This window comes from Motacilla alba, chromosome 3 (genome assembly GCF_015832195.1).
Source record: "Motacilla alba alba isolate MOTALB_02 chromosome 3, Motacilla_alba_V1.0_pri, whole genome shotgun sequence".
In the NCBI taxonomy this organism is placed as follows: Eukaryota; Metazoa; Chordata; class Aves; order Passeriformes; family Motacillidae; genus Motacilla; species Motacilla alba.
The window spans coordinates 35,971,199-35,998,631 of NC_052018.1; the positions used below are offsets into that span (position 1 = coordinate 35,971,199).

General features: G+C 37.9%; 1 protein-coding gene across 5 annotated transcripts in view; it reads left to right on the forward strand.

Annotated features, from left to right (window-relative positions):
• ORC3 (origin recognition complex subunit 3) overlaps window positions 1–27,433 on the forward strand; it is a 36,148-nt gene that overhangs the window by 7,461 nt on the left and 1,254 nt on the right. For 3 of the 5 annotated variants that reach the window (XM_038130754.1, XM_038130752.1, XM_038130753.1), the window contains 16 exons: window positions 1,120–1,264; window positions 2,518–2,622; window positions 3,375–3,529; window positions 4,468–4,604; window positions 6,275–6,434; window positions 7,231–7,344; window positions 8,766–8,899; window positions 9,386–9,449; window positions 12,507–12,623; window positions 13,526–13,605; window positions 17,328–17,461; window positions 19,847–19,932; window positions 20,407–20,504; window positions 21,403–21,544; window positions 25,736–25,852; window positions 26,905–26,984. In XM_038130754.1, the coding sequence (XP_037986682.1) occupies window positions 1,120–1,264; window positions 2,518–2,622; window positions 3,375–3,529; window positions 4,468–4,604; window positions 6,275–6,434; window positions 7,231–7,344; window positions 8,766–8,899; window positions 9,386–9,449; window positions 12,507–12,623; window positions 13,526–13,605; window positions 17,328–17,461; window positions 19,847–19,932; window positions 20,407–20,504; window positions 21,403–21,544; window positions 25,736–25,852; window positions 26,905–26,984 (1,868 nt within the window). Of the gene's footprint in view, window positions 1–1,119; window positions 1,265–2,517; window positions 2,623–3,374; window positions 3,530–4,467; window positions 4,605–6,274; window positions 6,435–7,230; window positions 7,345–8,765; window positions 8,900–9,385; window positions 9,450–12,506; window positions 12,624–13,525; window positions 13,606–17,327; window positions 17,462–19,846; window positions 19,933–20,406; window positions 20,505–21,402; window positions 21,732–25,735; window positions 25,854–26,904; window positions 26,985–27,433 lie in introns of those variants that run through there. The other 2 variants (XM_038130751.1, XR_005256188.1) reach the window with 2 other exon arrangements.

The window sequence follows — 27,433 nt, forward strand, 5'->3', positions numbered from 1 at the left end:
AATCAACATCAGAAAGGCCAGAAGAATATTCTTCAATAAGTGAGGGATAAAAAGACTAAAATTACTTTGTGTACAGTTTTATCAGTTGTTTAGGAGACCAGCAGAAGCTCCTCTGTATAATGGAAATGGAGTTTAGGCTATTATTGAGCAGCCATCATGTGCAATCTCTTGGAGATGTGACTGTCACTCTTTGATAGTGGGCTCTTCAATGCTGCTAGAGACAACCTTTCCCACTTTGCTTAAAATCAAGTTCACAGCTGTGTGTTACTTTTTGTTGCTAATAAATCTTGATGATGATTCTGTTTGGAATGAGGGTTTGTTTCTAACATGTCTGTTCTAGAGTAGATACTGATATTCTGAACTTCAGAGTACAGGAGGGTTTTTTGTCTGTTCTAGCATAAGGCATATCTTGGTTTAGGGACAGATTTTCAAAGGCACACAGATAAAAAAAAGAAACACAAAATACTACTGACATATATTTGCTTTTAAAAGTTTTATCTCCACCCTGCTTTCTCTCACCTTGTTGTGTGTTCCTGCTTATACAGATTGTTGTGTGAAAATCATCCTGAATGTCAAAAGACAGCGTAGTGAACACTGGAGTCACGTGGTTTAGTATTTTTCCGTATAAAACATACTTAATGATTTCCTTTAATACTGTTTTTACTTCTTTCATCCTGAATTAGATTCAGAGGAGCAGAATATTTGCTCTCATTTAGACCTCTCAGAAAAATGTTTACAGGTGTTTTGTAAGGTGAGAAGGAAGAATAGGAATTTCCATGAACATTGTTCCAGAAACTAATTATATTGGTTTTTTCTGCCTACATCACTGAGGCTTTGTCAGTATGTTGGTTTTTTCTCCTTCTTTAAAGCCTGTGGTGTGACAACACAGTTAAGCTCACTTGCTTTTCAAATTATTCTTGAGGCACTTGACCAGAAGTTCCAAGATGGGAACTGTCTGTTTGCCACACAGTTAATAAGTTAGTGTGGTTTATAGATCACAGGAAAATTTAAAACCCTGGAGTTTTAAGGGTTAAAGATTATGCAGGAAAGGAGTAGAAAAAGGACAATGCAGTGGTGTTTTCACATTTTTATAGATCAATTGTCTCTGTGTATTTGCAGCAAATACAGGAAAACTTGAATAAGCAGTTGCTTGATAATCTGGTGAGTTTTTTGAGCCGGTCTCATTCTGACTTTCAAGAGAAGACAACAGAATGGACTTGCAGGATGAAGTTCAGAGAAATCCCTACTGCAGCTCTTGTCTTAGGTAATTTTTTAAGATATTTTTTGTAATGTACATCTGATTAAATCTCACAGACACATCAAAGAAACTTACTGAGTCCCAGCAATTACTGTGAGCAATATCAGCCTCAAACGTGTCAACAGAAGAGCTTGGGAGGGGAGAAGGACGTTTTTGTTTATGTTGCTTAATAGTCCAGTAAGTCAACAACTCCCCTACTGTCTCTCTTAAGCAGCTGGTAGCAATTTGAGGTTTTTTTGTTTCAGGCACTGGAGATAACTTTGATTATGTCTCTGTTACTGCCACCAGCATGCTTGGTGGTTTCTACAGCTTAACCACGGGAATTGTATGGCTTCTGTGTTTCTGATAAGTGTTCTTGCAGTGCAACTTTACATGAAGGGAAGTAGTGTCTTTATTTTGGGAAAAGAGCACAGAGAGGAAAAATAGCTGGAGATGAAGTTAGTGAAGTTCTGAAGTTTTTTTGGTTTTTTTTTTTCTTTCTCCTGTTCTCCTTTATTTCAGAGGTTTGTACCCATAAATCCTAAACCTGATTCAAGGCAAGTTGATTACATTTTCAGTGGATTATTTTAGGGAAATTGAAATCAGGCCTGTGCTTCAAATTTACCATGTAGGCACTAACAAAAAGTGGACAGTTTGCTACTTTTGTGGGCAATAGGAAGTGAAAAACTACTGCTTCAAATATTTCTGTAGACAAAGTTCTCAACTGCCTCCTGGAGGGGCTTGGTTGTTTTTTTTTTTCTGTTGTAAGGATAATAACAAAGTCAGTAAAAACCAAGTAGTTCATAGTGAATTCAGACTGAGTTTCACAGCAATTTACAGTAATTTTCCTCTTTACATGAGCCATGAGAGGATCCAGGTATGGATACAGTGTTCTTCTAGAGAAGGTGAATTTAACTGCTTGTCTGTAGGACTTGCATGGCTGTGGATGGCTTCTGAGGGATGTTAGAAAACCAGTCCTGCTTCTTGCAGGTTTGCACCCTTGGAAAACTTTCTTTGAAAAACCTCACCAAGCTATATGATGAAGGGTATTCACAGTGACTCCCTGTTTCTCTTAATCAGGGACTGTCAAACATCTATGTCTAATCTTGTGCTAGTTTTTCATCTTTCCTCACAGCTGATGTGATACTTTTCATTCTTTCCTTAAATATTTGAAGTATCTTCTGGTTTTTATCTACTGTTCAGTTTATTGTCCAATCATTGTGCTCATGAGTTATGGGGAAAATGCCCTTAAAATTTTGTCCTTTTTTTTTTTTTTCTAGGTGTGAATGTTACAGATCATGACTTGACTTTCAGAGGTCTCTCAGATGTCCTTCAAGATAACATTACTCCTTATGTAGCCTTGCTGGAAGCCAAAGATTGCCCAGGTATATACTGCAGTAGTATAGCTGCTTCTTTTGAATAAGGTATCAAATCAAGTAGGGATTCTAGCTTTTGCCCCTAAATGCAAGAACAATGGACAGAGGGATCCTGAAGACTTTCCAAAGATTTGCTCAAACCAATGTAACCAGAGCAGTAAAACCTCCTGTGTTTTGAGAGGTATCCAGTGCAGTTTAAAACACTGAAGGTTGAAATGCTCCTTAGCTGTGGCATAGCAGTTGAGGACATGCTGCTTAGTGTATTGCATGTTGATGTTGTAGGTTGGTTTTCTTTGTGTTTAATTGGACAGTGGATGTCTGTATTCCACTTTTTAAATTCTTACCGTCACCTTATTTAGTGAGAGAATGGGCAGAATAAAATTGTCCCACCCTCCTTGCTCCTTTTTTATTTTTTAAGTAAAAGGATTAAAATCACATTTGGCAGCATTCTCACTTCTGTGGAGTGGCTGCCTTACTTATTTCTAGATCACTTTTAAAATCATATGGCTGGAGCTCAGGTAAAGATGGAAGACCAACATCTTAACCTCAATTGTTGGCATTAGGCAAATTGCATGAACAGCATGCATATCATTAGTGCTTTCAGGAGCATGAGATGTGCATTCTGGAGAGAGAAGGAGAATAATTAGAGATGTGGAAAATAATGAGTAGTAACTTCGGGGTAGTTTTTTATAGTACGAGACGGAGAAGTGTTGCCAGCTCACCAAATGTCTTTACCACATTTCTAAAAATGTTTTGTGAAGGTATAAAAAATCTGATGCAGAAGCTGATGGGGCAGCTGATGAACTGTGATATAGATGTGGACTCACTGGAAGATGAGGACTGTGTGCAGGTTTCACAGAATAGAATACGTTGTTCAATGCCTTCTCTTATCAGCTGGTATGACAGTGTAACAAAGGTATGTTGTTGGTGGTTTTTATCCCCAGTTAATCAAAATGCCAGACCTTTAAAACAGAAATTTAATTACTCAGCTTTGTGTTTAAAACAGAAACTTAATAACTCAGCTTTCTGTGAGAAAATGCCAAAGCTAAATTTTTAAAAAATAGCGTGATATTGAGATTGATTCTCTGTGTCACATATTATATTCAAATAATGTGGAGTTAGTTACTGATGATGTATGAATGTCAGAATTCTGAAACACAAGCAAGAAGTACTATTTTTTCATATGTTTAATTGGGAACTGGAAGCTTAAAATGCAGTATCAGCTTCATGCCAGATACTTTTCTCCCAGGAGTGCTGAGATATTTTGTTTATTAAATCAAAACTTTACAGAAGAGCAGCCATCCAGGGCAAAGGTACTGTATTAGTGCTAATGGGCTATGATGTCATCTGCAGCCCACACTACATTGGCAAGCAGTAAGGAAATAACTTTCAAAATATTTTTGTATCTTTGTGTTTGCTAAAGCTATTGAAGTTTTAAGTTTTGTTTCTGTCATGAATACAAGTTACAGCTGATTTTCTGATGACTTCATCAGAGCAGTGTGATAAACCAATGTGTACTGAGTGCATTCTCTTTTTATTACTGGGTAGAGATAGAGAGAATAAGCAATGTCTGTGTATACAATTCAAATCTCCCTCATTCCCAGCAGAACTCCACCAGTTCTGTTTCTCTGAGCAGTTCTTGTCATTGTTGGACTGTGTGTTTGAAATTATTCTTTGTACTTCATGCTGTGCCAGACAGAAGGAAGAAAAATGGCAGTTCTAGGTACTAATAATAAATACAGCTGACAAAAAGCCAGTCATGTCAGTTTGGAGTATTATAATATCATAGATATGATTCAGTCTTTTTAATTTTGCTGGCTTCTATGTATTAATGTTTAATTAATGGCTTTGAAGAAAACAGAATCCGAAACTCCAAGCAAAAAAAGAAATTCCTCCTCTAGATACTGGCAGTCTCCTCCAGTTGTAGTCATATTCAAAGACATGGAGAGTTTCACCACAAAAGTTCTTCAAGACTTCATAGTCATCAGCAGGTAATATGACTTGAACTTTAGTTCTTCCACTCCTTTACCTGTTTTCTATTTGCAGCTGTTCTGAAATTTAACTGTGAGGTCAGTGAAGCGTTGGAATCAACTGCTGCTGGTGCTGCTTCTTTGCAGCAGTGATTGAGCAAAAAACTACTTGCTAGGTTTTAGGGGTAAATTACACTAAAGCTAAATTTCAGACTGTGAACCAGAGTGCCTAAGGGCCAGATTGAGATAAGGGGTGGCTGATTTAATTTTTCACATAGTAGGATTTACTGGTACTAGTTGTTAAAGAGTTTGTGAATGTGAAACTGAATTTCCAAGATTTCTAGATCTTTTAAAATTGTTTGCAGAGTGTATTTTTGTGTAACTACTGAGGTAATGCTGCTGCTTTAAGTCACTAGCTTACTAATAGGAGTGTATATCAAACTTCCCCAGCTGGCCAGGATCTGTAATCAGCAGCTGACTACTTCAGGTGCTCCTGTGCTTCTATTCTTCTTTAATGTAATCAGTCTTCCTTAATGTAATTCTGTTTCTGTTTTCCTTAATGTAATCTCAGGCATGCTAATCAAAAACTCATGCTGCTCTCCAAAAAGAGCATGATGCATTTAAGTCCCCAGGTTGGAGCTGTTAGAATTGGGGCTGCAATTCCTCAGCAATTCACTTGCTGTGCCACCAGCAAGAAATTGTACAGCTTGTGTTGTTACCTTCATCTCAGTCTTAAACATGTTTAATAATAAAGGTGAAGTGGACAAATGTGAGAGGTTCCTCTGATTTGTTGATCACAAGTTCTGATGCCTTTTTAAGATTCTCTAAGGTTATCAACAATGGACAGTAATAGATGAAGTTTATTGGTTTTATGGTTTTCTTCAGCAATTTCTTTTGAAGAGTTAGAGAAACAAAGTAACTGTGGGATAACACTTAAAATCCAAAGTCAAAATGTTGCTGTGGCAAAAACAAAGGAAAGGAATAAATCGACAATTTTAACCTAGAAGGTATTTAAGATAGCATATTTTATACCTCCTTGAAACTATTAAAAATGGAAACACTGAAAATACAGTGAAAACACTGTATTTTGTATAATTTGTATGCTGTCCTCAAGGAATACACATTCAGTCCTGATTTTCAGTTCTAAAGCAAATACTAAAAAATTACCTGAAGAGGAAGATTAATCTGGAGAAGTTGTAAGTTTTTTAAAGTGTGATTGGAACACTCACTCATCTCCATACATTGGAGATATTTCATATTTATTTTGAATTTATTAAATTATGTAAACCTTGTAAATTTTTTTGGCTGTTACCTATTTAATGTATCTTCTTATTTTTTTCTTTGTATCTTTTAAAAAATCCTATTATAAGACTCAGGTCTCTGAATATAACTTTTTGGGAAGGTAGGATCAGCACAAAACTAACTGAAGTGATGCTTTTTGTGCCACTTTCTGAAATTTGAATCTGAAAATGGAGTTTCATTTTCTTATTTACTGTAGGGGTTTAAATAGCATCCTTTCTTTTTAATTTTATTCCACACCAATTCCTCTTTTGGTTTACCACCAGCAAATTTTTTAATTTATCCCTTTCTGCATTTAAACTCAGCGCTATAGTAGGAACATAATGCATTTGTTACACAAGCTTCTATAATGTGACTGTTACTTTTTTTTTTCCTCTTCCCCCATTATCCAGTCAGCATATCCATGAATTACCTCTAGTGCTGATTTTTGGAATTGCTACATCACCAATGATTATCCACAGACTACTTCCTCACTCAGTGTCCTCTCTGCTGTGTATAGAGCTCTTCCAGTCCCTTTCCTGTAAGGAGCACCTGTCTACTATAATTGACAAGGTAATTCCCTTTCTAAATAGAAATGAGGAGAGTGTGTGTGTTGAAGCACAGTTTACATGTGTGGTCTTTAAATGCAGGTTTGTCTGAAGGTTTTGGAAAGGACTCTGTCCCTGAGAGCTGTGGATTTTAGATACTTCTACTTGCAGCTGCAGAGTAGTGTAATACTGTTAGCTCCCTTCTCATACTGAAACACGTGCGCACACCTGCTTTCATCTTTCACTTGCATTGCCTTGTGCAATAACACTTTGACATTCACACCTCTTCATTAAAGTCGAGCTGTGATTTCAGTTTTACTTTGTTCCAGAAAAAGATAGCTTTGAAACTTAGCTAAAATTCTAAAAAATAAAGTTCAGCCTGAATTTTGCCACCTGTCAAACCTTAGCTGAGTTATCCATATGTTCAAGCCATATAAATGTTGTGCCTGTGGATTCTTGGTAGACCACAGGATTTCCAAAATCTCTGTTACACATGCTGAAAGTAGTGGTATCATTGTTTATTACAGCAGTCTCTGTTCTATTTGTAATTTTACAAAATAGCATTAAGCAAAATTAACTTAAAATGTTGCATTAGGGAAAGATACTTACAAAAATGTGGTAAAATACTAAACATGAAAATCAATCTTTGCATGGATGTTTTAGTAGAAATACTGTTTTTAGAAGCTGGCAGTGTGTTTAGTATCTTATTTAGTTGAATGTTAGCACATACTAAGAGTTGTATCAAGTTGTATAAATAAGTTTTACTGATTTGAGGAGAGAATTTCTGCTATGGCTACTTTTAATTTTTGTCTCCCTTTTAGCTGCTTCTGACATCCCGATTTCCCTTTAAACTGGGAGAAAAAGTTCTGCAGGTTCTCATCAACATATTCCTGTACCATGATTTTTCTGTCCAGAATTTTATCAAAGGATTTCAGGTAGGCAATAGTAACAAGAATTCAAATTACAGTTGTGAAAACAAAGGGTAATTACTAGGCACTGAAAGATTTCTTAGGTCCTCGTACTGCTGAATTGCATGAAAAAATATCCTTTGGAAACAGTTTGGATCTGTGAACAGATGGATATTTTAAAATCTTTACTGATGAGGGTTTAAGAGCAAACTCGTAGGACCTGTATGAAGAAGCAAATAAAAGCTTACGCTGTCACAAAACCCGCAGTATTATAAGGTTAGGTTTAGAAGGGTAACCTGGCTTGGTGGGCAGAAAGAGCTGTATTTTGCTATAGATTAGTTTGTAGCTTTCTAGCACCCCTGGCAGAACTCCCCAGTTCTGATCATCTATACCAGCTCCTCGGTCTCTGGTTTGTGTTGGTGTGAGTAGGCTACAGCAGTGTTTCTTCCCCACTTGAACTCCTCTGGCACAATTTCTGGATGCACATTTCCTGCCTTTTCAGGGAAATAGGAGCTGCAGAGTAATTTACTTGGTGCCTCAGAGGAGGTAATACTTGTGCTCCAAGCAGTTGTGCAGCAATGTGAGAATTATATTTACCCTCTCTCAGGAGACAAAGTGGAAGAGCTCAGGGGGTTTCCAAAAAGAGTCTCTAGAGAGCATGATAGTTAAGTTTTTACTGTCTTATATAGTTCTTCATATCTAGATGTATTTCTGTGTCTAGGTCTCCTTATAGCTTTTGTGGATTGCAGACGAGAGTTCTCTGAGGAATTTGCAGGCCCTGTCATCTGTTTTAATGCAGAACTGTGAAATGGTTTCTTTCTTACCTAGTTCCACGTGTGAACCTGCTAGTAAAATATGCCCTTTTAATGTCATATACATTTAGAATTTTTCTGATTTTTTGATATATAAGATTCAATGATTACATGTGGCCAGGCGAAATATCCTGGCCACAGTACCTCTTCCTGAAGACAGACCTTTGTGGGTTTCATAGGTTTCAGCTCCTCTTATTTGAAAGAATCATCAAAGTTTAGTACTTCTCCTTTGGCCTGACATGCAAATACAAGTTGTAGACCTGACAGTGTATGGCTGTGTCCTTGTGTGTTAAAAGAATTCAAGGATAAAGCAATTTTTGAAGTGTTAAATAGAAGAGATCAGCATCATGTCATTATATCTAGGTGTGATGTTACATAGGAGGGGCGAAAAGCTGAGGTACTGAAAATAAATAGCTCATGTAGCAAAGAAGGTAATTATGTGACTGTAAACAACTGTATAATCAATGTCCTGTAGTGACTTATGGAATATCTATGAATTGTAATTAATTTTTTTTAAAGGAGTACCATTACTACCATTGTAGTATATGCAATGTAGTAGTAAGAAAGCATTAAAAGGTAGGTATAGCAGGGAGATTGAATTTTATTAACATCCCTAGTTCTTGGTTTGTTTTTCAGCTCTGTATTGTGGAGCACTTCTATTCCCAGCCTCTCAGTGTACTGTGTTGCCACCTGGTAGACATTAAGAAGAGAGTTTGTTCTTTATCACATGATCAGTGTGAAAACATTCGGAGACTACCCTCTTTTAGAAGGTAAGGGTGGAAATACATTTCTTGGACAATCATGTATTGATTAGCTTCAAAAAAGATTAAAAGAATCTGTAAATGTGGTTCTGTGAACACTGTAGCTCATTTGTGCACTTTCTATAGCAAAGGTAAATTGATCAAACAGAGGACATTTCTGAATAATTTCATGAAGTCTTAATGTTCTAGTTTAGAGAGTACAGCTTCTGTGATGTGTAATCACTTGAATTTACTTTTTTTTCCTTCTTGTTCTTAATACAGAAACAAGTCATTCTGACAAATAGCCGTAAATCACTTTTGAAGTTGTTAAGCTGATTTGAAGCATAATCTCTAGGGTTTTGGAGTGGCCTTTCAACTTGTTGAATTTGAGTGTCCTTTTTGAATCTTTGCAAACATATTTCTTATAGCAGCCTAAGCATTTTAAATGTTTTTAACCCTAGGATGTTTCTTTACATTATCATTTTATGTTGGTTTTATTTTTTTTCCTGCCATAAGGTATGTGGAAAAGCAAGAGTCAGGGAAACAGATTGAACTGCTGACAAACGACAGCTTCTTAAAGGTAAAATTTTAAGAATGTCTTAGGAGAACAGAAATAACTTGCCCAATATATCATTTTGTGGAACATAATAAAATACAAGACCAAGATACATAGTTCTGTATAATATCTTTCATACAGAACATGCTGTGCTTTGTGACCAGTTATGAAGAATTAGGATTGGCAGGTCAAAATTCCAAATCTCTAGGGTTGCCAGGTCAGCCTTTATATGAAGCTGCACAACTTTCTTACATCAACTTTTAGCTATGTCTAGAAATATAACTGCTTAAAAAGAAGGATACAAGGTTTATTTATGACCAGGTCTTTTCATGCTTGCCCAGACTGACTTTCTTGGAAGATCAGTTAAGTGTTTGAAGAATGTGTAAGTTATCTTGGAGGTTATTTCATAAGCTTTTAATCCTTCATAGCCTCTGCATAGTTTCTGATTGAACTCAGTAGAGCAGAGTCTGTGTCCCAAGGCACACATTCACCCTACACCCCATACAGGATTAAAACGAATTTGTTACATGTTTATCTGAAGCTTTGCCAATGGGCTGAAGTCAGACTGCTACTACTGTGAGCCCTTTAGGAATTCACCAACAAAAAATCTGTTGGTTATTTTCACCATCTAAGCCACTCCCAGTAGAAGCATTGCTGAAGGTAAAGGTTTTCTCCTGACTCTTCATTTCAAATATTTGTAACCTGTCAGACAAATGGTGCTTGCCTGGTGTGTAAGGCTTTTTCAAGTGTGAATAACAATGGTAATGGCTGGAGGGGAGGTTAGGAGCGAGCAATATGGCAAGTACAGTTACAATATTCAAGATGAGATATGATTTTACATCATTTTATGATCCATTGTCTTCATTAGCAAAAATAACTTCAGCTACAACTGTTCCCTTGCCCTTTATTCACACCTGCTTTGAAAGTTGAATAATCATCAGCCTAAATTTTATATGTTTCCAAACTTACATATTTAATAATACACCCCTTATTTCACAAGCCTCAACTTTTAACTTTGGGAAGGAAGCTGGAATTCTCATACTTAGGTGCATATGATGCTTCTCACAGATTTTAATTGAAGACATTTTGTTCTAATCTCCCCAACAGAGGTGGGACCATTACTGCCTTGCCAAGCTGGCAGAATATTCTGCCTGGGGAAAAAAGGTCCTACTGCTGCATTAATGAGGTGCTGTTTATTCTGATGTCATGCTAATCTACAGTGTCATGCCCAGCTTTGGAAACACTTTCAGAATCACTATAGTCATCTTTCCTGTGAACTTTGTGTTTCAGCACCAGGTCACTTTAGTCTTTTAGGTCTTCCAGCTTAGCCCCTAAACCTGCAATACACTTTATCAGCCTCATTTATATTCCATGTTGTTGCCACTTTTTTTAATAACTATGGGAAGTGTTTCACCTATTTAAAATTATCAGTTTTAAAAGCAATTTTGCATCATAATTATTAACAAATCTGTCTGAAATGTTTCATGGCAAATTTAATTTGAAACTATGTAAATGTGGCAATCTATGTCTTTTATCTCTGTTCTGGAAATAATATTGCATAGACTTCTAATGGCATTTTCAAACTCTTCTAAAATGGATTATGTCTTTTCACTTCATTATTTGGCAAAACACATTGTTATTTATTTATATTAACTATATCTGTCTTGAGCTAGGACCAAGAGGGAAAATATAGATATGTTAATGCCTGAGATTTGGGGAAATAAGGTTGATGAAGTAGCATTAGAGAGAACTTGTTTCCTTTTCTTAGCTTATTTTGTGGTATTGTATTTCTTAGCTATTTTTTTTCTTAATGATCCTACTTAAAATTAAAATACAGACTTGTGAATGTCTGCCTTAAGGTTTTAGAGGTTGCCTTAACAGTTGTTATATCAGTGATTCTTAAATTTCCATATATAAAAAGTCTATGGGGACAAAGATTGTTAATGTTTTTAATAATTTTAAATTTTTTTAACATCAGAAAGCCCTCTGTAGTGCCCTCTGTCTTTGTTACTTTCAGTCTTTGCAATATGAAGAAAACCTTTTCCTTCCATACAACTGTACTTCCTTATATTGCCTGTAGACAAGGTTTTGCTTTTCTTTTATCTTTAATACCCTTTGTTTCACTTTCACTCTAGAAAACTTCAGTGGCTTATTTTGTTTTTCTCTTTCCATTTGGAATAGTTTGGTCAGATAAGCAAAAGGATAATTAAATGTGTCAAGGATTCTGTGTTTTTTCCTCTTTATTTTTGACTGAAGACAGAGGAAAGATCTTTTGATTCACAGATTTAAATGTAATGACCACAAAGACTAAATGACTTCAGTACAGTTACCAGAATTTTTGAGTGTGGCTTTCCAGAAGCAATATATGCTTCCATGGCAGGCCAGTGATGATGTGGTGCCATCCAGAAAATTCAGTAGCAGTAGTCAGTAATTTCTATTTCTTAAATGTGATTTTTTAATTTCTGTTGTTCTTGACACATGAATAAGCAAAATCAAATTAAAAACACATAGGAAAATCAACTGAATATTTCTTTGTTTTCTGTGAACTGGTGTTTTTATGTACATAAAAACAGTTATTTTATTAGTTACATGTACATGTAACTAATAAAAACAACAGCCACCCACAATATAAGAAATAAATTTTTAAATGCATTTGTAGTATAAAAATGCAAGTTTTTGAGTAAAAGTAGCTACATAACTTCTCATTGCCCACTAAAAGAATAGTGTACAGTCTCATTGTTGTGAGATGACATTTCAAGTCTAAAGGCCTAAATATAGTTGAAAATGGTAGAATACTAATGCTAGTCAAGAGCAAATCTTTGCTATTGACTTTGGATCTTTGCTAGCAAATCTTCCTCCAGCTCTCTACTGAGTTGGAGGAAGAAAGTAAAGGTAACAATATGCAATGAGAACGCAGTGAACTCTTGAAATGACTGCTCATTTGCTTAGTGGTCTCAATTTAAGATTGATTATTTAAATCATAGCACACTACAATATCAAAAATTCAGAGTAATTTTAAGTGTTTTATGGGAGTTTTAAGTGGATGTCAGAATTACTTTTAAAATTATTCTATCACTGTAGGAAGAAACAGAGAAGTTGCTGGAGGACTTACATGTTTACCATGAAAATTATGTTTCAATTCTGAGATGTCTTCATGTTTTCACATCTTCTCTTCCGAAGTATCCTTTGGGCAAGCAGGTGATATACTGTTATATGTGGGTCTTGTTGGGTTGTTGCTATTGTGGTTTTGCTTTGGGGTTTTTTTTCCCTCAAAGTATGACAGTTAAATAAATATTTACTCTTTATTTATTAATGTGCTGTTTTGCCTCCTGCTTCTTAAAATGGAGAGATGCTCTCTTTCTATGGGCAGAGGATGAGAGTTTGTGGTTTCTTTCCTGGCATGGATGATACCTTGTCAGTCAACAGGAATGAGTTTCCAGGAGGAGGCAGATGCCCAGATCAGCAAAAGGATCCACACATTGACTTTCCCACATCTGAGATTACCTGTATGCATTGCAGACTCTTCTACCACCTGTTAGTTTGCTAGTCAAATTCAGATGAAGAGACTGAGTTTTTAGCAACCTTCTGTACAGAAAAAAGCAATTGTAGGAGGAGCAGTGATAAATTGCTCTGTTAATAGTCCTACTGCTCTAATGTCATTTAATCCACCTTCTCATGCTAAGCAATTTCTTCCACTAGAAGAGCAATTATATATTCTGTGCATGTGCACCTGTCTCTCAGTTCTCAATGTATTCCATACGGTTACTAGAATCTGTTGCTGACTACAAAAGCATAATGAACTGTGCCACTGTTTGAGAATAAAAGGATGTTTTAGCTGGGGTATTTGATTGGAGTTCCTTTTTGTTCACTGCAGTTAACTCCACCTGAATGTTAGTTGTTCGGAAGCTGGTGCAGAGCAACAGTCTCCAGCAGAAGCTTAGTTCTGGAAGATATTAAGAGGTGTCATTCCTTTTGGAATCATTCTTCATCTTTGGAAAACAGGCTCTAAAGGAATTGCATATTGCTTTGAACAGCTTGTTCTAAGATTCCCATATTACTTTGTAAAACACTTTATCCTTTCTTCACCTTCTGCATAACAGATCAGGGAGTTGCACTGTGCTTGTTTGGAAAACCGAGTGTGGGAGACAGAGGAGTATGAGTCATCTCTTCAACTAGCAAGGTGATATTTTTTCCTCATTTTGTTTTAATACTGCTGTACACGTGGAAAGTATCAGTCATCACTTATTCTGGAACTTGAAGTTGAGGCTATTACCTGTTCACAGCTAGTTTTAGGGTTGTTTGCAAGTGTAATTGGCTACTGTTTTCAGTTTGGTTTTCTACTGATTTCTGTGAAATTCAGGCAGGTTCTAATATCTCATATGCCCTGAGTAATTTTGCTGAAACCACTGAGATTACTTTGTGTGAGTTGGGTTTTGTCTTTTAAGGTATGATTGTGGTAGGTATTATCAATCAAATTATTAGTCTTAGTTGTCTTAAATTTTAACCTATTGTGAAAATTAGAATCTCTTCCAAATGAATAGTAGCTGAGGCCTTTCTTTTTTATTTTACTGCTTTCCTTCTCTTCCTAATTTGCCATAATAATTTTTACAGGGACTGAGTTAATTTTTTCTGTTGCTGTGAGCGTAGGACTTTAGGAGAGGCTGTACTTGTGTTGTCTGTCAGTGTTTAAAATGCCAAAGTCGTCAAAGGCAGTTTTCTTGATAGAAAACTTTTAGATTGCAGTGTTGCAGCTAAAGACTACCAAATGTGCTTTCAACAGACACATGGCAGTGTCTGTCTCCTGATAGTTGCACTCATTTAAACGATCCCTTGGCTTTGTCACACAACCCCATAACTGTAACTGCCTCTCCCAGACCCCCTGAGCTGCTCAGGTTTGATTTGTCTGGCAGTAAAACTGCACAGAAAAACCATTTCAGTGGTCGATGGAGGGTAGCTTTCTTTTTTCACACACACAAGGAAACACGCTCTTCAGACTGTACCTTTGCTATACTAAGTGGTTCTTGCACATAGCCACTTTTCTGTGTTTTTTACCCTTATGCCTTTGAAAGGATTACATGCTTGAGTTGTCATTTCTGCAGTCTTTTCTTTGTGTTCCTTCTCTGATTCTCCTGAATCTTGACAGCACTCAGTCATCTCTCAGCTCTTGCCTACAAATGTGTCATTCTGCTTTCTCTACTGTCTGTCTGTAATCTCTTAATAACTCTTGGCCTTTTTTCCCTTCTCCTTTTTCTTCTCCTTTGTTTAATTTGCTTTCATCCTCTCTGAATTCATCTGTCTCTTCTCCTATCTCAAAGTTGATGCTGCCATCAGATTCTGGCTTGCTCCCCTTTTATTCTTATCTGTTTATCTCCCTCCTGTTGTTCTTCTGGTCCTGGCTCCCACTGTGGGAGCCTCTGATAGAAATACAGTGATCATGGTCACTGCTTTCAAAGATGGTGATTCTATGAATTGATTTTTTTTTAATTCAGAAATTCTGTCATTTTCCTAGCAAAACTTGTCCAACACAACTTCTTCAAGTACTTTGAATTCTCGCTGTGATTATAATTTTTTCAGCTTTTAATTTCTGTTTGCCTTTTTACAAATAATTCCTCTTGTCTCTGCTTTTTCTATATAGAATCTTGCTGTTATCCTTTAGAAGAAAATTATAAAATATGGTCTTTCCCCTTATACTCGCAATCTTTTTTTCCCCTTTTGCTCAGGTTTAAAAGTTAGTCACTGTTCCTTAATATCTCTGTCTTCAACATCACCTGTTGATATCCTTATGTTCACCCTTCCCCATCCCTTACTCCTTTTCAGTGTTTTTCTGGAATCCATCTTTTTTGTCCTTGTATTTAGAAAGTAAAAAGTATAGAGAAGCTTTAGATCAGCTTATTTCTCATTTTCTAACAAAGTACCTCTTTTGTCTTTTATGAATTATGTTTGAATGTAATGTTTTAAGTTTCTGAATTTTGTTTCTTTTGTGATTGACTTCTCTACTTCAGCCTTTCCCTGGACAGATTTTTATGCCTTCTGCTAGAAGTGCTCTTCCCAAAGATGGTGTTTCAGATAATCTAACTTGGGCAATCTAGATAGTAGTTACTCTACCTGACTTTTCCAGAGTCTAAAAGATGCCATGGTGCGACAGAGAATGTGTGAGCTTTAGTTCATTTTGCATTAATTCCATCACAAGAAGATTGGAGAGCGAATCACTCAATTGGTTTTGTGGAGCTAACTGGCTGGGACATCCCATCAACCTTTCGGGTAGCAAAACTTCAAGAACTGTCTGCCCTATTGTCTTCTGTCTAGATGTTGTACTCTGGTTTTTGTCTGCTAATCATGGGTGGCTTTTCATCACATGCTGCTTATCACAGTCCTGCCCTTCTGTGACCGGTGCTGACCAACATGGTATCGCTTCTTCAGGTGATTTCTCTCTTCAGCATTAGAAGGAGTTTCTGTGGACTTCATTGTAGCTTCCTTTCTTCTCTTGCAGAACTTGTCTGAATAATCAGAGTTAGATTTATTTACTGGCTTTTGGTAATCTGGGATCTTTCTTCCTGCTTTAAGCCTTACTCCTCACCAAATTAAAATCTTAACCCCACTGATACCTGGCATACCTTGCAGTAATCTCAAACCCAAAAGGTTGCAAAGGATCCTTTACTGTTTTCTCATATGAGATAACTGTCTTCTTGCCTTTTCTTTGGGCCCTGTAATCCTGTTGTTGTAAATAAGCTTTCCTAGAACTTGCAATTTCCTTTTGAATAATGCTAGGAAAATAAATTTGTTCTTTCCCATTCACAGATCTCCAGATCCACTTATCTTCTCTCCATATTGGGTGTTTAACTGCAGTGTTTTGTCTGGCCTGGAACAAGGCTATCTTGTTTACCCATTATAATACAAGACAGTTTCAAAATGTTTTGTGTGGTCAAGGTCACCCTTTCTGTTGTTAACTCCTGATGCTTTTCTGTACAAAACAAGTGCATCTGAAGGCAATACCTGAATTGCAAAAATCTGTAACCCTGAAGCAGATAAACTGAAGTTTTAAATTTTAACCTTTATAAGCATTTAGTATCCATTGCCAGTTAGAAACTGGAGCTCAAATTGCAATTGTCCCTCCAGATATCCACAGAGCTTCCCCAGCCTCTTCTGAATTCTTCCTCAAAATTTCTTAGTCAGTTTTTAGGTAGCTGATATGGAAACCCACTGCTTGAGACACTGACCACCATCATTGCTTTGATATCTTTTACATTAAGATTTTGAGACTGGGCAGTGCTCAGTGACACTTGGGAGAGGCCCTAATAACTAAATAGTAAGTAAATGCTGAGCTGGAGGTTGGGCTAGACCTCAAGAGATCCCTTCCAATTTGAATGGGTCTGGAATTCTAGTGATGGCTAGATTTACAGCAATTAAATACAGAAAAAAGTATACAGATTTCATTTGAGTGTCATTCTGAGTCACAGAGATTTGTTTTGTGGATGTGTTTACATAGTGAATTTCTTTTTTTACCATTTCCTTTACTGGTTTTGGGAACAAGTTCTGAACCCTACCATGATTGGGTTTTGAGTGTTGGGTTTTTTTTAATTTTGTTTTGATGTCTGACTCACAGTTTCAAAAATTGCAACTCCTGTGTCCAGCAAGTGTTTTTAGATAATCAGGAAAACGACTGTTCTGCAAGAAAATGTGAAAGACATAATCACCAAAAGTAATTGGTTTGCTTCTTTTTAGTAATGACAGCAGGAAAAAAAATAATTTGCTGCAAGTCTGAATGCTTGTAATCCTGGAGGATTTTTCTTTAAAAAGGAATTTTTCAATTTGGGTGGCTTTTTAAACTTTTTTCAGCTAAGAACTTTGAAAGCTCTTTCATCATTCTGCATTTCAACTTCAGCCAACAATTGTGTCTTTTAGGATGCTGAATAAGACTGATTTGGTGACCATGCTCCAAAAATGTGTGGAAATTTTGATGTCATCTTCTGGAAAGAAGTTTGATAGGGCAGTAGAAAAGTTGAAGGAGTTCTTGACCCAGTTTCAGAATCTAGAAGGTGGGTGTGTACCATCATGTATTCCATTACAGATTATATGAAAGCTGTTTTGTAATCTGACCAATGAGTAATCTGACCATTTTCCCTGAGACAGCCTGTCACATATTAAACCATCATATTTTCAGGATTTTTTTTTTAATACATGCACAAATTTAGGAAATGTTTATATTCTCTACTGGTACATGGTTCGTGTTTTTTGCAATACGGAAGAGTGATGTAAGATAAGAAACGGGGCAGATCAGCAAACATTATCCCCAAATCATCTCTCATACATGTATTTTAAGCATTTTAGCAAATATTGTAGTTGCTAAAAACAAACTGTTTTTAAAGATAAATAGCAACAGACAGACAAGGACTGCATAAGCAGTCCTTATGACATGGAATTTAATCCAAATGTATGTAAGGTTCCTTCCCCTGCACGTTCAGAGCTAGGACCCCAAGTGCCAGTTGTCCGCTCTGCTGACAGGCTGTGACTTGTCAAGCCCCTAGATTTGATTGTTCATGGTACAGGACATATTTTAAAGTTTAGAAAGGCAAATGAGTAGCAGCATTCTGTCTTTCAGAGGCAGGTTAACTGAAACTGCTGCATTCTCTCTGAAACACGAGTATGATGTATTCCAGCATTCTTCTGGAATAGGAATGTCGTTGCTTTCCCTGGATTATGGAGAAGCACTCCACAAAGATTGGCTTTTGAAGATTAATTTGTTATCATCTAGTCTGCTTTATGCATATTAATTAAGCTCATTATCAGTGTGGTTGCTGTACAGCATTTGGACAAGCAGGCAACAACCCCCAAATGCAGTCAATATTAATTAAAGTAGTCACGTTACACTGTAGGGTTAACTGGGGGTTGTCCAAAAGAACCAGCTCTTGTCTGTACCATGTATTTTTTAATAGTTGTAGTAAAAGCAGAGCTGTGGTACAGAAAATAGGTCATCACTTTGAAAAAGCTGTATCACTGCTGGTACCAGCACTGAGGAATCTGAACTATGATGGAAAACCAAAGGTTTGTCTAGTTTGGGAAAAAAGAGTTAAAGCAAAAGGCTTTTAAGTAGTTGGATTCTTACACTGAGGAAATAAATAAGGAACGACAACTCTGGGGATCCAGAACTTGCAGAACTATAAAGCAAAGAAGACAGAATTTATTTTTATTTAGGATTTGAAGATGGGTTTAAAATAGAGAAGGTCTACTGAATCCATGAATGATCTTTGTTTGTTTTCAAAGTGGATTTAATTTAAGCTCCAAAGGAAAAGTGAGAAGGGGGAAATTAAGATATACTGTATGTGAATAGATGGCTGAGTTAGATAACTTTTTACTTTATGTGGTGGTGTTGATCTTTAGTGAGGGTTCTGAGATGTCTGCCAAAAATGTGATGTACCCAAATTGCCTGCAGAGCTCTTAAAGTGAAAGGATAGTCCAAAATGCTGTATTTCATAACAACAACCGAGTCCGTTGTCCTGACTGCCTAATGAACTGAAAAACATAATATCATGAAGCTTGAACAAACAAAATATCTTCACATTCAGTCTATTTTGAGCTGCAGGATTTGGAAAATGAAAGAATATATTTGAGTACTAGTGGAGAGGAAGTTTTCTGATTTGAAGTCTTCAACACTCAGACAAATGTCCACAGGACTCTGGAAGATACCAAATTGTTCTCACCAAAAAGCTTTTAAATATCATGATTGCCACTGCTGATTGAGTTTTACCTGTGATGTGTGGGTGGAATCTCCATCTGCCATCTTCTTGAATAAGGCAAGAAATCTAGATTCCTTTTTTTATGATTGTCATTCATCCTAGCACTGATTGTGCTTTGGGAGATTTTGCTTCTTTGTTTTTACCTAAAAATTACTAATAATTGGTGCAATTGATCACCGAACTACATGTCCACGGAGATGAAATTTTCTTGTAAATTAAGATGAGGATAAAACTGGGCAGTGAAATACCTTGGCATGCTTCTGTTTGCTGCTCTGATTGCAGTTTCTGCATTAGGTAGGGAGAACTCATTTCTTACTCATTATTTTTCTGCACATGAGAAGGGGAAAAAATGTAGCATGTGGCTTTTTGAATATTCCAAAAGCATGAGTAGTACCTAGTCCTAATATGTCAAATTAACAAATGTTGAGAGTATGACCTAGGATGACCTAAACAGAATTAAAGTGATGTGCAAGGCTTGTGCTGGGCCTTTGCTCGGGGCTGAATTGTTACTTAACCACTGTTGGCTAAGCTGTACTGCAGACTCCTTTTTTAACAATCTTCTACAAGATGCAGGACCCAAAAGCTGCCTGTGGTTGTGTCTATGTGAATAAGGAACTGCTGAGTACTTTAAAGATTGCTTGGGTTAGGAAGTTTATCCCCACATATCAAATATTAGTTTTGTTCTAGTAGCAGAAGCTTCCCAAGAACGAGATGTGTCCGTATCGCCACAAAAGGAGCTCCAGAAGAAGACAGACCTTTATCACCTTCAGAAGGTTAGACCTGCCTAGGCTTTACTGACTGGTTCCTTAAATTAATGTTTTAAAATGTTCATGGTTAGTTCTTCCCAGCTTGCTGGAGCTCTGAGTAAAGGGTTGTGTGTGAGTGTCTCATCTAAAAAATGAATGAATAAGTACCAACTATGTATTTCAGGCCTTCTTGACACATAGAAAATTATAGAAAATAATCTATCATAAACCAGGATTTTAAATTGCAAATTAGATGTTTTCTTTTCATTTAACTTGTAATTTAGACATTTTGCCTAACACATATTTCTTTGAATTTCTCGAACTCCTACGGGTTTGAGAACTGAATACATTGGCCTAAATAAAAATAACTGCATGATTACATTTCAAACATCATCAGTGAGAACATGCCAGCAAAAATTAATTATACGTGTTAAACACAGATTGTGTTCTCCAGAGAATAACTGCCTCCCATGTAGTCTTATGCACCACTTTTTTTTAAAGACTTTGTTGGAGTTGAAGGAATCAAGGAGGTCTAAGAAACTGACAAAGTTTGAAATGCTTCGTTTTGAAGTTGTTGACTATATAGACAGTCTTGTAAGGTGAGCCTTCCTGTTTTATATTCCTGCATTGGTTTGCACCATAAGTTGCAAATGAAATTTTACTAACATGTTAATCTTGTCAAAATTGTGTCTCGGTCCCTGTGGCACACTTTTTTTTCCTTTCTTATTCTTTCTTTGAGGGCTCTAAAAATAATAACTAAAAAAACCAAAACCAAACAAACCACACCTCTTTTCCAAGAGATCAGTTGAAATAATTGGAATATGAATGGACCAACCTACTTTGGCTACTGAGACAGTGTTGAGGGAGGAGTGGGTATAAGTGGTAAAATCAAGTCAAGAGTCTTTACCCTAATCTTTGCTGATCTGTTCTACTTATGAAACTGTACAGATGTCAAGTGTGATATCCTGTCCATTTTGGGAACTGTTTTGTGAGCAAGCCATAGCAGATGCAGTTTTGGAGGCAGCTCTGCAGTGGAAAATGTGAAAGGCTTATTGTGGTGGGAGAAGAGATGAAGGCATTTGTTAATTATAGAGGGTGGGGGGGAGGCAGAGAAGCTAACGGAAGTATGACTGCCAAGCAAAAACCTTCAGCTAGGAAGGCCAAGATGAGCAGAGACTCATGGTAAGGCCTTGAGGTGGATAAGTAAGATCTGTGGAGTACTTGACCGGGTAAGCACTGTGGCTGCTGCCCTTATTTTGGAATTTGTCAGTGTCCCAGCTAGAGTTCTGTGCTAAATCCATTAGATACAGAGTCGATAATTACAGACTTCTCTGCTTAAAAGTTTATTTCAGTGCTGTTCATCTTGTTTTTCAGAGATTTTTCAGTACTGGATGGGAAACATGCATTTTTATAGTCTGACAGCAGTAGACTTGTGTTGTTTCCCTTCAGCTGAAGCTTCTGTCTCCCTCACACCCCCCATACCTCATGCTTTTCCAGAAGATACCTTGTTCCTGCAGACGAAAGGACCCTGCATGAGATTGTGTATTTCAACGCCGCCGCTGTTCTCCGAGGGCACTTGAATGCTGCTCCCAGGACTGCACTGCACACAGCTTTAAACAACCCCCACTGGTACCTGAAGGTGAGAAACAGCTGGGCTCTTTGGGTGCTGGAGTAGCTCTGGAAGGCTGTGTGAGCACGGTATACAAGGCTGAGTTTTGCTGTTTCATGAAGCTTGGCACATATTCAGCTGTTTTGCAGAGAACTAGCAAGTGCTGATAAGCAACTGGGGACTTTGTTCAAGGAGCTGGGGAATCTGTCTGGCGAAGGTAATTCTGGGAAGAGTTCTGTAGGAGGAATCCATTTTTCAAAGCACGTTCTAGCCTTGATATTTTCTTTCTTCTGTAGATGTAGCAGAAAACTAATTTTGTCCTCCACTACAATTAGGATGACTGTCCACAGGGAAAAATAAAGTTTCTGTTACTCTTTCCAGAGACTTTCTCAATAGGGCTGGTGCTCAGTCCCCACTATGTAGATTAGCTGTAAGGTAAAGGCTCTTCAGGTGGAGTCATAACATTAAAATAGCATAATTACAGCATATTTAACCAAGTCCTTTGTTCTCCTCTATGATTTTTTTTAATCCTTGTTGTACACTGATATCCTGTGTTTTCTGAGTCCAAGAAAAGGATCAGCCTAACCCTGCCCTTTTCTAGAAGAGGAAAGCAGACTGTTCTCCACTTCTTTCATAATTCAAACTGAAAGGATGACCAAAAGAAAGAAATAGACTAGGATTTGGAGAAGGAATGAAGATACATTTCTTTCTACTTGATTATAGAAGGTGCTTGAAGTTGTTCTTGTTGCCTAACATTTTTCTTTTAAAAACTGATCATAATTTTGAAGAAAGTATTGTTTGTGGCTGTATCTGAGTAATGCACTACTTGAATCAAAGCTAACACTTACCAGGAACTGTAAAGGCTGATAAAGATCAGCCTTTGAAATCTACAACCTGATTTGTATTGGGTTTGCTGGCACTGTCCTTGATTTGAATGAGGGTTATCTGTTTTGCTGTGTGCAGGAGTTATTACTAAAACCATTTACAGAGCTTATTTGTGAGAACAGTAGTTAGCAAGTTACCATTAAAGAAACCTAATATGAACCTCAGTAATTTATATTTTTAGAAAACCTGTAAATATATAGACTAGGACAGCCAAGAAAATGTAACTACTGATGTCTTTAATATGTATTCTGTTTTCTTTGATGAGTTGACAAGATTTAAAGCCCTGTCATCCTGGGCTTTGTACTTGGACATGCTTTAACATATTTCCAATGCTTTCTGAGAAGATTGTGAAGTTTTGGCATAGCTTCTAACAGTAGCAGTATTGGCTGAGTACCTTGCTTAGTATGTTAATCCATGTGAGTCAAATATTTTGTGTCTATGACTTCTGCATGGTTTGTATTTTTCTGCACCATGACCAGAGCAAAGTTCTCCAAAACTGTTCCTTCCAGAAGGCCAGGACAGAGCTAAGTGCTTCAGTAGAGTAACCAGTGAATGATTGATATGTGATGCACTGCTTACAGGAGTCCAGTTATTTATTTAGCAAAGTGTGAACCAAGGGTCATATTTATCAGCTTGGGGGGAGAAGAGAACCCAAAAAAACCGCACCAAATCCAGCATAATTCTGGTTTCACTGATCCCTTGAAAATTTAACATGCTGAAACTTGGGATACCAGCTCCCATATCAGGGAAAGAGGATTTGGTCCTTGGGATAACAGCATTGATTCCAAAGCAAGGTATGCTGTGTCCTCTGTCTAGCCTTGGGGCAGGGTCAGGCAAGAGCAATTCCTCATCAGCTGTGCTCTGGGTTGCTCCTACTCCTGTTCTCTTCTTTTGAGAGCAGCACCTCTGTGCTGTACAGATGGATTCACAACTGGCTGCTCGTTGTAGGGCAGCTTCCTGCTTGTCAGCCTGGCTATTTCCTCTCAGGACCACACGTGTGCTGCAGCCTCAGAGCTGAGGTTTCCCTGCTGGCAGCTGCAGCTCCCTCCCAGCTCCCTCCACTGTGCTGCAGAGGCTGGGCCCAGGTACCACAAGGGAGGCCGGGATCTCTCGGGTGCTGCTGCAGATGAGCCTGCTCCAGGAGTGTGCAGTTATTCTGGAAGTTGCATCCTCTCTTGGTTGTGATAACTGTCCTGACCTTAAAATTAGAAAACCAATGCAAAGGGTCCAGCATTGCCAGGTTGGCACATGGGTGAGTAGTAGAAAACCACAGAGCTGGGTGCTGTAGGAGAGGAGAAAAGAGAAGGGTGTAGTGTTGTCCTTTTGGGCAGTGGTGAGTCACTAGATCTAGATCAGCCAGAAGTGTAACCTCACGTGTGCCAGGTACTAACACAGGAGTATTGGAAACTATTGTGATACACTCCTGAGTTACAGAAGTGGACCATAATACTCCTGAGTTCCTGATGAACTAATATCAGCATTGTAACACTGTGAGGGGTTAGCCATATTTCTCTGAATTTTTCTGGTAATCCTCTTGTAGTGAACTGACAGATACTAACCTAAGGTCTATAGCTTTTATGTTCCTTGTAGAGGAGAGTAAATAAATTTGAAAATTGCTAGGTGTTCTGTAAATTGTGAAATGTCTCATAAGTGACAGATTCCAAACTGGAGCTGAGTCTCAAAAGTTGCAGGAATTGAGATCTATGGGTAAACTACAGATTCTTGAGCAAAATTTTTTTGCCTAGCCTTCTTTCCTGTCGTGAAAAGTATTTTTCTTTTGAAGGTATCTGTCATTGCTACGGCTTTATAACTTCCCTAAAGTTGCTTGTATATTTTACTAGCATATGAAAGTGTTTTAGAACAAACTTCTGTGACCTGAAAGGAACGATCAGTGGTTGTTTTCATGTTAAGACAGCTGACTTCTTAGAGAGCATGAAGCTGAAATGAAACGCTGTAAATTTCTGCAGCTGTACAGAGACTTTTGCCTCTGGCTCGAGTGGCTTTTCAGCTTCCCAAGTAAATGGTTCAGTGCTGATGACCTTGAATCCAAGAGGCTGGAAAGCTGCCCAGCAGAAAAGGGCCTGGGGTTGCTGATCAAGAGTGGCTGAACATGAGCCAGCTGTGTCCAGGTGGTCAGGAATGCCAATGGCACCTGGCCTGGATCAGCAGTGGTGTGGCCAGCAGGACCAGGGCAGTGGTTGTCCCCCTGTACTCTGCAGTGGTGAGGGATCTTGAGTTCTGTGTCCAGTTCTGGGCCCCTCAGTTTAAAAAGGATATTGAGGTGCTGGAGCATTCCCCAAGAAGGACAACAAAGCTGGGGAAGGGTCCTCTGAGGAGCAGCTGAGAGAGATGGGATTGTTTAGCTTGGGGAAAAGGAGGCTCTGGGGTGACCTTATCACTCTCTACAGCTGTCTGAAAGGAGGTTGTAGCCAGGTGGGGGTTGGCTTCTTTTCCCAGGGAATTTGCAACAGGACAAGAGAAAATGGCCTCAGGTTGCACCAAAGGAGATTTAGGTTGGATATTTGGAAAAATTTATTCCTGGAAAAAAGTAGCATTGGAACAGGCTGCCCAGGGAAGTTGTGGACTCGCCATCCCTGGAGAAATTTAGAAGACATGTGGATGTGGCAGTAAAGAACACAGTTTAATGGTGGCCTTTGCAGTGCTGGGTTAATCATTGGACTCACGTGATCTGCAAGGGCTTTTTCCAGCCTTAATGATTCCATGAATTTCCTTAAACATACTATACTTAGTGAGAAGTTAGACTTTTGCCTTTATAGATGCTGAGTTTCAAGCCAGAGATAAATGATTGTTACATTTCAAAGATAAAACTCTGAGATGAAAGAAGCAATTATTTTTAGTACATATGACAGATCTGTAGTAAGCCTTCCTCTTCCTTTCAAGAGGGCTGGAGGAAAAATTATACTTTCCTGTTTTCTACGTGGCAAATCGTGACTAGTTTCTTCTCCTGACTCCATAAAATGGAGTATTTCTCTCTCATATGTAAATAGAACTAGCAAAAAGAAAGCATAAAGGAATAATCAGGTAATCACTCATTACAGTAGATACTGCATAAGTGTTATAGAAGGAACACCAGGAGTGAAGTAGCTGTGGGGGGATTTTGTTGGGTTTTTTTAATAGTATGCTTATTTTCCTGTTTGTTTTTTGGGTGGTTTTTTTTTCCTTTGTACCATCAACTTGCCATTAAACACACCAACAGTAAACATTTGCATAAAATACCTACTATCTGAATTACCTGAAATAATGTCTTATCTAGCCCTGGGAATTGCTCAAGATTAGATGCTGATCAAAGTTAATGCCTTCAATTTTTTTCATCAGAATCAAGCTCTGAGATGTGATGGAGGAGGCATTTCTAACAAAGCCCCTGACATATGCATAGTGTATAAGCTTCATTTGGAATGTGGCAGATTGATCAATCTCGTTGATTGGTTAGAGGTATGTGATGATGCGAACAGTACCTTCACCTGCTTTCAGTATTCTGATTTTCCTTTTTGCTGCATGTCTGCTTTTCTTCAGTGCCTCTTTTGACAGCTTAAATCATTGCATACCTTGGTCCACAAGACCACAAGAAGCCACAGTAACTCCAATAAGTTTTTCTCTGTTGTGAATCATTTGTTTCCAGCTCTGTTAGTCTGTGATGAAACTATTTTGCTTCTGTTTTATGCTCAGCTCAGATCAGATTTTGTGCTCAACAAAATTGCCTTTCTTTTTTCATCTTTAAGTATTCTCTGACACTTTTATGGAAACAGGCAAGGGAGGCTCTTGGAGAGAATGCTTGTGCCAGGGAAAAGCCTGGGTCCTTCTAGCTTGATAACCTGTCTCATACTGTAGCCGAAAGCAAAGAGAATATAGCAAGAGAACATACATTAATATGATAAAGTCTCCCTGGTTAACAATCACATCTTAGTTCTAAGGTTTCCTAAACTTGAGTGGTTCTTCTGTATTTTGTAAACCTACCTGGCTGTCATTACCAGTCTGTTTTAGCAACCACAGCATCCTCTGCAAGAAACTCTGTAGCTTAACCACCTGCAGTTTAGAGGATACTCCTTTTACTTCTTCCAACTGTTCTGTTTGCTGTTGTGTATTGTATATTCCTACCCAGACTCCTGCTGTCCCTCAGTTTTATAGATTTCTTCACAGCCAACTTACCTCTATCACTTCCCCAAAATATTTAAGCAGTCTCACTTTGAGAATATTTTTTCAGTGCTGTAGTTTCTCTGAGAATAGGTCAGGACCCAGAACCGTTTGAGATTTAAAATGCAGGCGCAGGAGTTCAGAGGGTGATGTCTTGCATTCTGTATTGCTGCCATGGTAATATGTAACCTTGCTTGCTCTTTGATTCTGCTGAACTGACACACTCTTGGAGTTCTCCTTCCAAGATCTTATTCCCCCTGAGTGATAAGCCTTCAGCTCAGAGGTCACTATTTTATATGCAGATCTGTTTGTCTATGAACTGGAATAAATCCGTGCTGCTTTTCCCTTTCTAGGCTTTCTCAACTGTGGTGATGGCAGCTGAGGAACCAAATGCAGATGCAGCTTCCTCAGACCAGGTGGATGATGTTATTCAGTATCCTTTCTCATTTTTCTCAAGCTCAACATGGAAAAGCTTACAGGATTTATGAACCAGGGGTTTTAAAATACCCCTCTATTATTGTTTTATGTACACTGATTAACTAATTTCAGAAAAATTACTTTAAACAGCCTTAGTATATTGAAAATGTCTAAGAAATAGATCACTTTAAATAGCTGGGCTGGGAGTGGTGAGGTAAGAGAGGAGCTGTTGTCTACAGGAGGTGTTTGGGTCTTAAACTGAACCAGAATTCCATAAAACAAGTTGAAACTGTTTGGGTAAATCATCAGAGAGTTGATATAGCTGCTGGATAGGGGTGGAGCATTACTGGGGAACAGATGGAAGGAGGGGCATGACCTAGAGAGGACATGGAGAAATAGAAGCTGTAGTTTATTATGTTCCAGTATCTTGGAGTTGAGAACTTACTTTGCACAGGACACTCATTC